General features: G+C 44.4%; 1 protein-coding gene across 1 annotated transcript in view; it reads right to left on the bottom strand.

The window, feature by feature from the left end:
* Positions 1-15,212, bottom strand: part of VPS51 (VPS51 subunit of GARP complex) — a gene marked incomplete in the record, with an annotated part of 371,967 nt that overhangs the window by 336,841 nt on the left and 19,914 nt on the right. The window contains 1 exon segment of the mRNA XM_044075814.1: positions 561-690. Within this exon segment, the coding sequence (XP_043931749.1) occupies positions 561-690 (130 nt within the window).

The raw sequence follows: 15,212 nt of genomic DNA, 5'->3' as shown, positions 1-15,212 counted from the left end.
GCAAGAACATTACTTCTTTGCTTCAGAAGAATACCCCATGAAGACACATCTCAGCATTAAATCTGTTCCTGCCACTGTATCCTTAATCTATTCAGCAGTCCAGTTCAGGTAGATCAACACCACCAATCAACTTCCTACCTAGATGCCTCTTCCCCAGATGATACTCCACACCTAGAAATGCTTAACATCAATGAAATTAGTTTTGCATCAGTCTTTCAGTTGACTATTTTTTAAGCAAAATAAAAGTTAATTGTGCCCTGACTCGGGAATCAGATCCAATACTGTCATGGTATTAAAAACAAAATAATTAGGAAATTTAAAAAAGGGGCTTTAGTTAACCCCAAAGAACTGAGTCAACATCTGTACATTCCAAAAGGAATTTCTTCTGAAAGACTCTGTCATCTTAGATTTTGCTGATCCTGTTGAGGTGACAAAGTCTTTATCACGTTTCTGTCATTTTCACAGACTAAAAAAGTTGGTGATAATCTATTGCTGTATCAAAAATGATGAATACAAATCAGAGTACCAGTGAGAAGCATCTGAAAAAAATGGTTACTTACCTGTAGCCGAGATGAATTTGTTGTAATTTTCATAGACTAGTGTTTGCATGTCACTGTCCAAGGCTCTGATCTGCTTCACCATCTCAGTCTCACAGTCCATCAACTGGTTCAGGGTACATTCTTGACGCATCTGGAATGGGAGAGGTAAACTACTGTCTTCCACAGTACTACTAACTTAAAACCGCACATTGTTAGATGGCAAACACTACTAATGAAAAAGTGCCTATTTAAGATGGTATACCTTTATTTTACAAGGTTATATAACGACTGTTTGTCTATCAGGATGCGTGTGTAAACTCTCTCAATGCCAAAACAGCTTTTTCCTGCCGTTACAGATCAGTTAGTCTACGCTAGACATATGTCTAAAAAAATACATGCTTATATTTTCTTCAGTTGCCTTTATTTCAAAAATGCATGGCAACACATGGGTAGTCCACTGGTGCAGTGGTTTACATTGTTACCGCACAGCTCTTGACTATCCAAAGTACTACCTTACTGCACTGACTACTATGTGGAGTCTGCCAGTCTTCCCTGTGTCAGTGTGAGTGTTTGTCAGTTGCTCTAGTTCCTCCCACCCAAACAATATTTTATACATCTAAAGAAAAGACAGTTGGATTCCTTACTAGTGGTACATATGGATAAAGCTCAGATTACGACACAGGTAACCCTAGTTCAATCAGCTGCTCAGGGGCCTGACCGTGCAGCAATGCAGGATAGGTGTACCTAACTTGGGAGAGGAGGGTTAGAGTAGAAGGTAGGCAGGTCTCTTCTGTGCTGATGGAGCTGAGGACCTGTAGAGAAAGCCTGCCAGGTTGAACGTGAGCAAGGAAAAAAGGCATCTCTGCTCATGCCTTGGGGTGGGAGTGTCCTCCTAGCCATGCTTTACTGCCATCCAGCCTGCAATGAGACCATCATGTTAGGTGGAGGTGTCCTCCTAGCCATGCTTTACTGCCATCCAGCCTGCAATGAGACCATCATGTTAGGTGGAGGGGATTGGGCCACAATGTAACCACAAAATAATAAATTACTTAGTCTGCAGACAGCACTGGCAGACCTCACCAAGTTCTGACAACTGACAGTTTGGAGTGAAGGGTACTGGCAAACCCAGCTTGGTGGATGAAAATTCTGGGTGTTCTTAAAGTGAGCTTAAGACACACACCTGGCATTGGCGGGGGTTAGGGCATACAGAGAAGCCATGCTGCCCCAAAGTCAAACAACCCTTAAATACCAAGCCCTATCATAAAAAATAAAGTACAAAAAGAAAGAAATGAGAGTTGAATAAACACTACACAACATAAAGGAACCTGTTCCAAAACACATTTTTGTCTGCAGTAGCATAGACTGGATTCAGACCTGCTGAATCTGGTTCTGTTTGTTACACTGAGCACTAAACCAGGCTATCTTTTATTGGAGAGGGTCCCCCTGCATCCTTGTGGCAGGACAGTGCAGTTAGGACTCATCTAATTGCAAGTTGTTGGCACAGGGCTCAGTTTTCAGCTTTTTTATTGGTCAAATTGTTTAATTCAGTATGCTCACTGTTGCTACATAAGCCCAGTGTTTGTGCAGGTTTGCGCTTATTTTAACATAAATCAACCAGCCACTATTCTGCTGTATTCATCTGTTAATGCTTAGCGCACTTCAGTGCACCATCTCATACTACTGAGATGTGGGGGTGACCATTGGCGGTTATAGACACAAAAGCTTCAGTAGATAAAGTTTCCATTAGTAGCTGCCCATGACCCAGCAGAGAAGTCCTTAAATTGTGCCTAGCTGCTCAGAGAGCACATCAGCTGTGCTTTTGCCCTTTAAACAGTCCCAAAACCACCAAATCTACAATAGTCTAATACCCCACTAGTATAGACCCTTTATAGAGCACCCCATTAGTATAAAGCTAGTATACAGCACCCAGTTATACCACACCCCTCCATTGTCTCTCCCCACAGTGAAAACAAGATTTAACCTAGCATTATGGATGGTCAGTTTCCCTCCATTTCTCCTACCAGCCTGATTGACATGGCTATCCTGAAGCAGTGTAGCAACTATCTCATGTACACCGACAATCCTCTACTCCTAAATCACCCAAGTACAATTTGTGAGAGGTGCAGCTACACTAAAAATCTGGAATCCTTACTCTCTCACGCACAGAAAAGTAACACCGAACAGGTTTTCAGCTCACATACTAAACCTCACACGCAAACCATGCACTCAACACATAAATCATCTTAACACAGAGGTACTTACCAGAAACCTACCTAAACACCAGAGACCTTCCAAACACAAACATGTTTCACCTAATACAGAGCCTACAGCACTCAATACACAAAAACAGAAGCACCAGTGTCTCGCCAAATGAGCCCCTAAGGCGATGCACATTTAAACCAAATTTTTCAGTCATAGGTGACTCCATTGTGAGTCACACAGATGTCCCACGCACCAGGCTGGACAAGAAGAAGGTTATGGTCAGCTGTCCATCGGGTGCCAGGATCCGTCAGATCACACATGCACTATTAAGTCTCTCAACAACAAATACCGTTATGACTCCATCATAATTCATGTTGGTAAGAATGACTTGAGATGTACCTCACTGAACTACATGAAGAGAGACACGATTGAGTTCTATGAATGTCTATCCAGGCAGGTATGTCCCTAGCCTTCAGCAGCATTCTACCCTCATCTAGGATGACACAACAATATAAACAAAAAAACTGACTGACTTTAACAATTGGCTTAGTTTCTGGTGTCATTCTAAGGGGATACAGTTTCTGTCAGCCTGGGATGACATGGCTGATAGACCACTCTGCTTCATGTGTTATCTCTAGGCTTTTGGTTACCTACTAAGGCACTTGCCTCCCCCAGTGCCTTTTTTAGGTAAGGTCTCAAGAACAAAATTTCCAATGGGAAAGTATTACTCACAAATAAATTAAAGATTATGGTGCTACACACTAGGAGTTTAAATCAGAAACTGCACTCTGTGGAATCACTCCTCTCCCTGGAGGATGTTGATGTCTGTGCAGTCACAGAAATTTGGTTTAGGGCCACACAGAGTACCCTGGCCTTGCAAGGTTATATTGTCTTCCACACTTTCAGACCGCAAAATGATCATGTGAGAACCAAAGGAGGAGGAGTATCTATCTTCATCAAAGATAAACACACCTCTAAACTGGTTAAACAGGAAAACTCCATGGAGTTACTCTAACCCCCGGATTTACGAATCCTCCGTGTAAGACTAAAGAAGTCTTACTTGGAGGCTGCAGTTGAATGGTATGACGTCAGCGTGCCATGAATATTCATGAGGGCATGCTGACTCAACTGCAAGTCTAACACGGACCGTGCAGGAAAGTAGGGGGCGTGTCCGACTGCTGAGCAGTCTAAAGGTCCACTCCACTGCAAGTGTCTGAAATGCCAAATGTCAACACACAAGAGTGAGTCCGCTCAAATGTCCATGTACCCAACACCACACTCCCTGACACTGTAAACCCCCAGCACAGTTATAAAAAGTAAAACATTTAATTTTTTTTCCCTAATTCCCGATATAGCTGCCCGTATTTGAGCGTGTGTGCGTGGGTGTGCCCATTGCTTAGCTGCAGTTAGCAATCCCAACATGGAAGAGCATAAGAAGGAATGTTTATGCAAATTATGCCAAACAGCAATAGCGTAATGGTAGAGCGTTCACACAAAGAGGAGGCATTCACGGTTCGAGTCCCACCACTCCCCTTCCTATTTATGTTCTAAATTAGTATATGAAATAATTCCTGACATATATGATTAAAATTTTACTAAAAAGCATTGAAATGGCCCATGTATCAGTGAACAACATATATATTTATAAAGGATCCTGACATATAATTGCCCGCAGGTAAGCAGCGCTTTACCTAGCGCAATAAAGTTGCCCGCAGTTAAGCAGCACTGTACGCAGTGCAATATAGTTGCCCATAGTTAAGCAGCGCTTTACCCAGTGTAATATAGTTGTCCATAGCTAAGTAGCGCTTTACCCAGCGCAATTGCTTTGTGCGGAGGTGCGCACCGTGCCAACCAGCGCACCATAGGGCAACGTGGAGCAACGTACAGCAAAGTTGCTTAAACACAGCCACACCCCCTAGCCTGTCTGGACAGTAGTAAAATAAAATGTAATGACAAGGTTCGAACCCAGGACTTTGTACACTACAATCAAAGTACTGAACCACTAAGCCATGACAGCTTAGGATAAACAGCCACTGTTAACATACATATACTTATAAATGGTAGATTAACCATTACTAAGCAGGTCTGCAGTCAGCAGAGAATCTTCAAAAACGGCCAATCACAAAAAAGTGCGGGGAAATGCGGCATATTTAAGCCCCATAGGTGGGAATACTCGCCATAACTGATTGTAGCTCCCATCTGCAGTTAGAATGGCTGGTGCTGGAGAGGGTACACGCTTCCGAGCGCAACACTGGGGCATCGAGGAGTCGAAATACATGGTTTGGCTCCTTGTCCACTGTCATGAGTCAAGACTCCTGCAGGGCCAGTTCCAAGGGACGGAGTACAAGACAGAGGCTTAGAACCGGTTAGCTCATGACCTCACCAGTGTCACAGGCATTCCTCGGACTGGTGAGCAGGTCCGTCACCACCATGCAGACCTGAAGAGATGGAAGCAGGACCTACTGAACCAATGGATACAGGAGGCCCGTGGGATGCAAGATGCCCCACAACTGAGTAGGTAGTCATGGAATGCAGTATGTAAGAAATGATAATTGATTCTGTATAATGGATAGGTATGTCTCAATATCCCTTCATTTACTTCACAGCTGCAGGTGTCCGTGCTGCGAATCAGCAAGCCTATGCAGATAGGCTGCTAAGGCTGCGCCACCAGGCAGGTTAGTGATTATTCTGCATGTATTGTTATATAAAATAGGTGAGAGAGCCTGAAAGAAAGTGTTGTAGTCCAATAATACAGCCATAAAATGCCCTTAATAAGTCCTCTGCATGTACTGTTATATAAAATAAGTCAGAGAGCCAGAAAAAGAGTGTAGTAACCCATCAAGAAAAGTAAAATATGTCCGGAATAATATCTCTGCAGGTACTGTCATATAAAATAAGTGAGTGAGCCTGAAAAAGAGTTTTCTAACCTATTAAAAAAAGTATAATAATGTCTTGAATATGTTTTCCATATGCACTGTAATATCAAATAAAGGAGAGATCCTGTGGAAAAGTGTGTAATGTAATTAATAAAGGAGTGTGTCTGTGTCACTTACATTGAAATGTTGTACCCTTACATTATACAAATAGTACTGTTTTAATAAGTGCTGGCAACCCACAGTTGGGCAGTCCCATCTAAAGTGGTTGATGGAAGTGCTAGTAGCTGTGAAGCATATATACACTCCTCAACAGTCCATTACTGGCTGGCATGCATAAGTAAATCTGGCACACGAGTAGCTCGTTAATTTGTTCCCCAGAAATGTGAGTGTGCTACACGAAATGCAGGGTTCTGTACAAATTGAACTGCAAATGTCATGTGAATGCATCCAGATATGTAGATAAAGAAATATAAATAAAATCAATAAATATGTAGCAGTAACATCTGCGTCTTGGACAGTTACTATGTCAGATATAGGTCAGGTATATAATGAACTAGCCAAACCCATTACACAACCTAATGCATGTTGGCAAGTGTAATAATACATGTAGGGGATATACACCTGCAGTCACTAGGAATGTAGCGTAGACTAACAGTACTTATAAGATGTTAATTGAGGTTTCTTTCTACACCCTACTGTACATGCATAAACCATGCAATTCCACACCTCAATGGGTATGTGTAATCTCAAAACATTTGTTGGGACATATGTCCTATTGTTCTATAAATATCTGCATTCACTTTGATGCATGTGCCCTGTTCAAACACCACAATCATGGTGGCCTGTTGCTACCAATCATCCCTGCATGCTGTTGGAATGTCCACTGCCGTTCAATATATGCATGTGTTATGCTTGCTGTTCAACTGTTGGAACCTTGGTGTGTTGGGTTAATGGGAATATTACTGCATGCTGTTACAACTAATTTGGAATATTGTTGTTTATGTTGCAATTAAACACACCTAATCACAGAACGTATGGGAAGGCCGGTCCCAGCGGACCCACCTGTTCCTACTCAGCTAGCGAGTGTACCTGGCACCAGCATTTCCGGTGCCCAGCCCGGGCTCCCCTCCTCTGCTGGTCTTGTGCCACCTTCAGCTGGAAGCGCTGCAGGGGATGGGGCTCATCCCCCCGTGCAAGCGTGGGCGCAGAAGGGCCACCTGTCACCCTTCGAAGGGTCCGGGTTGTGGTACGTAGGGAGATCCAGTGTTCAGTCGCTGATCCCCTACGCCAGCTCGAGGCGAGAGTGGTGCGTCTCACGGGTGAGCCTGACCGTCCTACACAGCCACCCTTGGGGCTGTGAAGGTGCAGTGGTGAATGCTCATGGGTGGAGATCTCAGTTCCACTGTTACCATCTGTGGGCTCATGGGCTTGCGATTTCCAAACATCTGTCCCCGTCAATTGTGTTCACCCACCCCATGTGTCATACACCGCCCCTGTATGCGTCTTGTTTGTCTCGTCGGTTTACCTCCCGAACCTACCTCCCCAAATTTACCTACTTTCTCTACCTCACTTTCCACTCTCACCTGAAAAAAAAAAAAAAAAAAACTTTCCACTCTCACCTGAAAAAAAAAAAAAAAAAAAAGGGCAATCTGTACCCACAAAAAAATTACGCCCCATACATAGCTGCCCATTTCGCTCACATGTCCACTGGACATGTAAACTGATAATTATAATTGGCAGTACAACATACTTTGTTGTCCTCACCCCTCTCCCAGGGGTGGAAGGTTTCAAATTTCACTCCAAATTTATTGCATATGCACAGCTGTTGCTAGTAAAGAAATGGGCAGCTATGGACCTTCCCTATACCCGTCCTGCACATCCCGAGCTTGTTTACCTACTGTCTTTCCCTCTTTGTGCCCCCTTTTCACCACTTTCCTATCTCCCCATTTTCTTTTCTTTCAAAGAAATTAGCGCGGGGTGTTAGCAGGAGTAAGCACTTTTAAGCAGTAGTTAACAGGTTTGAGCGAGTGTGCGCATGTGTGCACTTAGCTAAGATTCGCTAAGCGTTGTGCAAACCTGCTTACAACTGCTTAAAAGTGCCTTAGTCACTCTATGTCAGGGCCCTTGTTCTGCTCAGCAGCAAAATAAAACACCTCTGTAAGTCTCGAACCCCAGACCTTGGACACACTAGACTGCATGAAGTACCACTAAGCCACAGCAGATATACAATAACATGGTGCTGAAATAAATATATCATGTATTACAATGAGGGAATGTAAAGGGAAAAAGGGAATGCCATAACACAAATCTTGTTCTGTGGGTCTTCACCAGCTTTTGTTGTGGAATTGCATGACATGACTGTGAAAAGAGAACCAGCCATTCTAGCAGGGAATAATGTTACAGTAGCACCTTACAAACCCCACACAGTATCAGACCAGGATAAACACTGGCATAGTTGAATAGGGCAGAGGCCAGACTTCCCAACTGTGACTGCTTTACAGGGATGTCCCTGATTCGTAAACAAATGTTAGCTGCGCCCCTCTGAATCACTCTGAAAAGTACTAACATTAGGCAGAAAAGTGGGGAATCACACTTAATGAATAATGTCAATAAGTTAAAGTAGACACTGCTTGCACGTCAGAAAAGGTGTAGTAATACATGTCCTCCGATTCCCTCGAAGTCTCAACTGAAATATGTCTGTAATATATTACAGGTGTATCTCACTTATATGTACCTTTCCCTGAGGCTGTTCAAATATATACCTGAGAGTATCTGAGGCCTGGCAGAGGCAGAAACACACAAGCATATCAGCATTTCTGCTGTTACACACACTGCAAATAGCTTTGGAAGGAGTTCCACAAGCATGGCCTTATGTAGGAGTACAACACAGAAATATCAAAGGATGTAGCCATGTACTGCTAGCAACCAACTGTGACAATGCCATTGTTCCAGTGCTGAAAAGACTGGTGTGGTGCACAGACAAAGAATAATAGGCTAACCTCTGGCTACCATCTGGACATGTCCACAGGTGGGAGCTACGCAGACAAACTACTTGCCTTGATAGACTAACAGGTACACAGCAACCCTGTATGTTCAGCAAGATAAACATCACACGATAATAAATAATGCTCTCTGCAGTTCTGCACCCCTACCCAAAAGTACCATATACCTGTGTATTCAGGCAAAACCAAGAGTGTAGGTAGGCATACTCAGCACTGTAATATGTCCAGTTGTCGTGAGCAGCCTATGCTAATGTCAACACAAACAAACCACAAACTGTTCAGTAGTGAGTAACTTAATAATTACAGTATAGCAGTTCACAAACAGTGCATGTGCCAGAGGAATACATTGCAATAACTACTTTAGTATGGCAGTTAATTGTCTAATTCAAAAAGAAAGTACATACTCCCATGTATCCTGTGTTAGCATTTGGAGGGGTGAGTAAAAGTCTACACTGAGAAGTGTGTACTGGAAGCAGCAACATTCAGGTTTGAGTACAACATGCATATCACTGGCTACAACCCTAGCTTCAGATATGAGACATATACTAACCTTCTGACTAACACAACGGTGTCCAGAGCAAACAAGCATGGGCCCCACCTTGGAAAGCTGAAAGGGCTACGCCTACCTAACCTAGCATTTTATAGCAGTGGGCTGCAATCACAGTGAGTATTGCAATTAACACACAGCAGGCTGCATGCAATTACTAAATGGTGGGCACCAATTGGTGCGGAGGCTGTCACATGCACAGATACCTAGAAAAGCAGGCTGGACCTGCTGTCCACACATGCAATAATATCATTGCAGGAACAGAGAGACAGAGAGCGAGAGCGAGACAGAGACATAGACAAAAGAGACAGAAACTGACAGATAAAACCCAAAAAACAAAAAAAAAACCCAGTAACAACAGACGGAGCAGAGAAATACAAAGGTAAGGTATGTAACACATATGTATTTGCCGGCATGTAGTAGATGTTCTTGTAGAGTACTCTACATACTGTAAATCATCCATACGTGGCAGCAGTACGCATCTATATGTATCTGCACATGTGCATAGGGCAAGGGACATACTGCAACTGTTAGTGAAGGTTGGACATATATATATTGTTGAAGGTTGTTATGTGCATATATCTATGTAGGTTGTAGTGTGTGGCATAGAAAACAGCATGCAGTGCTGGTATATGTCATGTGGTGGTTAAACGCTGTGGGACTGATTTGTCAGATCTGCTGTGTTACAGCCAGTGAGGCCTGCTAAAGCTACATGGGCTGAGGACTCCAAAATGCATTCTGCACAACACTGTGCAATATTATGACATAACTGTATATCTCACAACTGTCGCATAATTGATATCCCCACCATGAAAGGTGGACTGTACATGTCCCTATATGTACATCAATGGATGTTTAGATGTATGTGTGTGTGTATAGAGAGAGAGAGAGAGACATGGGGTCATATGTACCGCAACAGGTGCGTGGTGACCAAGGCATGGACTGAAGACCAGTGTCGATACTGCAGTGCCATCCCTCCTTTCCAAAACACTGTACCCATTAACTACCACACAGGTGGAAATCTACCTAACACTGAAGGTGTGATAAGGGAACATGGGACACAGGTGGACAGTAGCCTCCCCTTTGATAATCACAATGCCAAACTAGTCTTGTAATCTGTCTATGTGGTACGTGTCATCACAAAAGGTGTGTCATCTCAGGAAATATAGGTCAGTGTTTCCCTCTACTCATCACAATGCCCCATGTGGTATGTACCTCAAATGACAACTACAGCAAGAGGAAAGGCCACAGACATACCTCACAAAGAGTAATACTAGCCTCAAACAGATGCCCTATGCAGACTAACTCACAAAACCACAGCTAGACAGTGTTGCATACCGCCCCAACAGAGGTGACCTCTGCCGGACATACAGAGGTATGTCACACCCATAGCTGTTGAACAACCACCATGTCAGTATATCACAATCCCTCAGAGCTACACGCTCTAGGGCCCTAAACCTCGTCAGCTCACTAAACACCACATGCTGGAAGGATAGGTTCCTATCTCAGAGATATGCCATACTCTGGAATAAACCACATATCAATAGCAAACAAGGCTCCTCATTAGCAGTTGTCATAAATACCCCTGATGATTTTTTTGGGAGATAGGGAATCACCTCTGTGGTTCTGGTTGACAGAGGCAAGTGAAATCATATTACATGTGTGTCAAAGGCCAGGGTAGCATATGGCTAGGCTGCTCTAGGCCCTAGAGCCAACAGCGTATTACCTACCTATGACACGATGCACACACACATGTACTCAGTGCAATACCTGCTATGTGAGGTTGAATGAGTGTGACAGTGAATGTGTGCAAGGTCTATAAATGTGTGATAACTTAATGTGAATTTGTTTCTGACATGGTAGTTTGTGTCCTAGCTGTGAGGCCAGCAAAAGATGTGTATGTTATTGCTAGACAGACATAGTAGTATGGCATATGTTGTGACATAGTTCCTTGTTGACGACTGTGGTGTCCCATTGTAGGCTAAAGCAATACATGTATGCTTAGTGAGTGGTACTGCTGGTGAATCCAACTCCCATATGAACTGTAGTACTACCTGAAGCTGTAGGCCTACACAGCACAGTATGGTGTATGTTCACATTGCTTGGAAACACTGTCTTTTGCGTTTCCTGTAGTCTGCACAGATTACATACCTCAGGCATAAGGTTTTGTAAGTAGTGGCACACAGTACTGTATGGTACACAGGTAAAGCTCATCTGGGTTGGCATACATTGGTGTGTTGTATGTTTGTCTGATGTGTGTGTAATTATGCCTGTACCATGCCCACAATCATATGTGTGTTACAGGGTAAACGTGTGTATCTAGCAACATGTATACTCTGTTACAGCAGTATGCCACCTACATTAACAACTGTGCACATATGTTAGGCAGGGGTATGGCATCAATGACTAGGGTGGTTTACTGGTAATACTATAACTGTACTTTACATTCATTGCAATGGATGATATCTGTCTTCATGCATTAGCTTGATATATACCCCTGTGGCCAGGTTGTGCATTGTGTCACAAACAGTGTGCCGGGTACTGGTGTATACTGGTTTGATATATAGAGTGTGCCAGGCACTGTCAGTCAGTTGTGGCCTGAGCACCAATATGTGGTATTGAAGGTGTGTATCCTCCGACAGACAAACAGACGCTATATATGGCAGTTAAGTGATATCTGTAGTTAAGAGTGTAAAGTGTGCCACAGGACTCGCTCACACATATTATTAATTTCTCTTTCAGGGCGATGGCCCACCAACGTAATCCCTGTTACACAGCAGTGGAGGAACAGGAAATCCACCACAGCCTGGTGCAGCACTACTCCCTGCTGTTTTCCAGAAGCAACCAGCATGAGCAGACTGCACTGTGGCAAGATCTTGTTTGTTGGGTAAATGATATAGGCATGCATAACCGGACATATGAGCAGGTACGCCATCACTGCAGTGATTTAATTAGACATGTCTGGCAGCGTGCGTCTGATATCCATAGACAACAGCTTGCCACAGGTGGTGGGGTGGCCATTCATCCCCCTCTCACCAGAGTGGAGGAGCTGCTCCTAAGTGTGGTGGCTCCTGGCCAACAACAGCAACAGACATGTGTCGTCATAGAGGCCGGAGCCACCCAGCATGTTGACATGCAGCGTGCAGGTAACTTGCCCTATCTGTAGACTACTGTTACCTGCATTGTTAGATTATGCATATGTGAGATGTGTACTGTGTGTTTAGCAGTTGTGCAATACTGATATTTGGAATATTATCTGTACACCTGTGACTGTCAACTGTTTTTTCTACTGTAGCTTAGCAAACCCACAGTAACAATGCCAAAGTTGTGGCCACTGACAAACTGTCTCATATTCTTGTAAGTCCCTCTGGTGTGACAGCAGGGCAGAAAATCCATGCTGGTGAGTGTGTTATAACTTTAATATTGGTAATGAAATGTGCATGTCATAGGTGAGGTGTAGGCCATGTACACGTAACACACCTACGCATAATGCATGCTGTGCATGTTTGCTGTAAGACGTTGCACATCTCAGTAATGTCAGTAGCTGCCTAAATCACATGCAATACACAGAGCATCAGACACACTTGTAGCAACACCGTACTGCACATTGGATAGGCATAGTTGGTAAAGATGTACACAACATAACATGTTTGTCATACTCAGTACACCTCAACATGCTACACATGGCGTAACCACACACCTGCTGTAAGGTCACACTTCAGTATCCCACATATCCACACAGCACACATGATATACCAGAGGGGTAGAGGCCTATCATGGGGCTGTGCAACACTCGTCAACACAGTCATGTTAGACAATGCTCCCTATTGGGCACCTCATACACCCATGTACAAAGCGGCTGTGTAATTGTGAACTTAGCCACAGCACGGCAGTACAGGTACAGCATGCTAGGCGGTGGTCTGTCACACATTAGTAGCCTGAGTGACCACATGATGATGATGGCTCATGGTACTACACCCCAACTAGTTACAGTGACCACAGTACTACACATAGCAGTCACTGCTTTGCACCTCAATGTTGTGGGTGTGCAATCATATGCACCTATACACAATATACATAGCATGTTGTGTGTGTGCAAACATATGCAACTATACACAATATGCATAGCAGTCGCCATCTGTACAAAGTGACACATATATGTCCTGGAATGCTATTGGGTGTATAGGTCACATGACACACATTGGGTATGTGTGATGTTTAATGTTGCAGTCGTGTAGCAAGCCATGTCATGGCTGGCACTGACATATCTGCAATATGTCCCACACTCACCATAACCACTGTACAATGGCCATGTCGAGCATTGGTATTCCATCATGTATACATGCACCACTCATCCCGTGTGTGTACATAGCATGCATGTGCTACACCTGTGCCCACAATTATCTGCTACAGACACAGACACTGTAATCAGACATGGAATTCTATGTGACACACAGATAACACATGCAGCCATGGTATGTATACCTGTGAGTGATGGTGCACAGGACATTGCAGAGCTTATAATAATTGCACAGCAATGTTGTGTCCTTGTACACATTGTGTTCCAGGGTGTAGCCAATCACTGAACAACTACACACATGCATCAAAGCCAAATATACTGTTATTAACTAGGGCTGTCTACACTCGCACTGCATGGTCTTGAGCAACACATATTCTGCATGCTGACACGTGTGAGGTGACTGTTTGCCTTGTGATACTGTCCCCCACCTTCAACCACTATGGAGTATGTTTTGGATTGCTGGTGTGTGTGTGTACCTGCTGTAGTGAGGAGTGTATTTGTGTGCATGCGTTCATGTGTGCATGTGTGCATGTGCGATAACATAATGTACAGATTGTAAAGTGCGTTTCCTGTCTTCCTCTCACAGGTGCTGAGGTTGGGTTGGCTGAATGCAGCAGGGAACCTGAAGTCACTGCCACAAATAATGGAGATGATGATACATGTATTGTGGCACAGGCAGGTTTGACAGGGTCTGTCGTTGGTCCGCCAATCGACAGTACACAGCTTTCCACCCAGTCTATGTGCACACTCATACTGCCAATACATCCCTCATCACCAATGGCCTTACCCGAGGGACAGCATACAGCTGGCGTTGACCAGGATAGTGTGGAATCCATGGCACATGCATCCCCTCACAGCAGCCATACCCAGATTCCTGGAACAGTACCACATAGGTGGATGTCCAGGGGTTCTCATGGGAGCACCACTGGTCATAATGCCCCTGGCAGACGTGCCGCCACAGGTCTTATAACCTCAGGTATGTTTCGGGCTGTAATGCAGGCATAGGCACATATGGAACGGTACACCAGACAGGGACTAAGGGCACAGAGGGCCCATAACACCGCTATCAATGACAGTATTAGTGATCTTGCCAGTGCCATCTGTAATTACACCGAGGTCATTGATAGACATTAGATGCCCTCCACAATGTGTTTTCCATGAGCCAGGACTGTGCGGGACAGATGAGACATTGACGCAGACATATGCCAGCAACATCAACGACTGGCAGTCGTCGCGGACGACCCACAGATCACAGCCACTCCCGTAGTGGCAGTACCAGCCCCAGTAATGCTGGGGTTGGCCTGTCGATTGACCGTCCTAGTAGACCATGTGCACATGGCTCTGGCCAGTTCCAGCAGGGACATGGGTCCAGTCGACATACCTCTCCCTCTGATGACTGGGTGAGGCTTGGTACCCGATACTGTCCGTAGCACCCCTGCCAGGCACAGGTACCATGTCCATGCCCAGAGACAATGATCTGTACAGCCTGGCAGGTACAGTCAGTGGCTGTCCCACAACCTCCCGTATATGGCAGCCACATGATGGAGCTGTGTGCATGCAGACACACACACATAAACCAAACACCTAGGGCTCACACATACACACACACACATTACATCAACATTGGCCCATGCTGTACTGTTGCCCCCCCCCACACACACACACACACACACACATATATATGTTGATTGGATGGGTCAATGTCGGGCTCTGGCAAACCAACAACACACCCTGTGCATATGATGA

The sequence above is a fragment of the Protopterus annectens genome, chromosome 6.part1, assembly GCF_019279795.1.
Source record: "Protopterus annectens isolate FY-2018-M chromosome 6.part1, PAN1.0, whole genome shotgun sequence".
NCBI lineage: Eukaryota > Metazoa > Chordata > Ceratodontiformes > Protopteridae > Protopterus > Protopterus annectens.
This window is presented reverse-complemented; position numbering and strand designations above follow the sequence as displayed.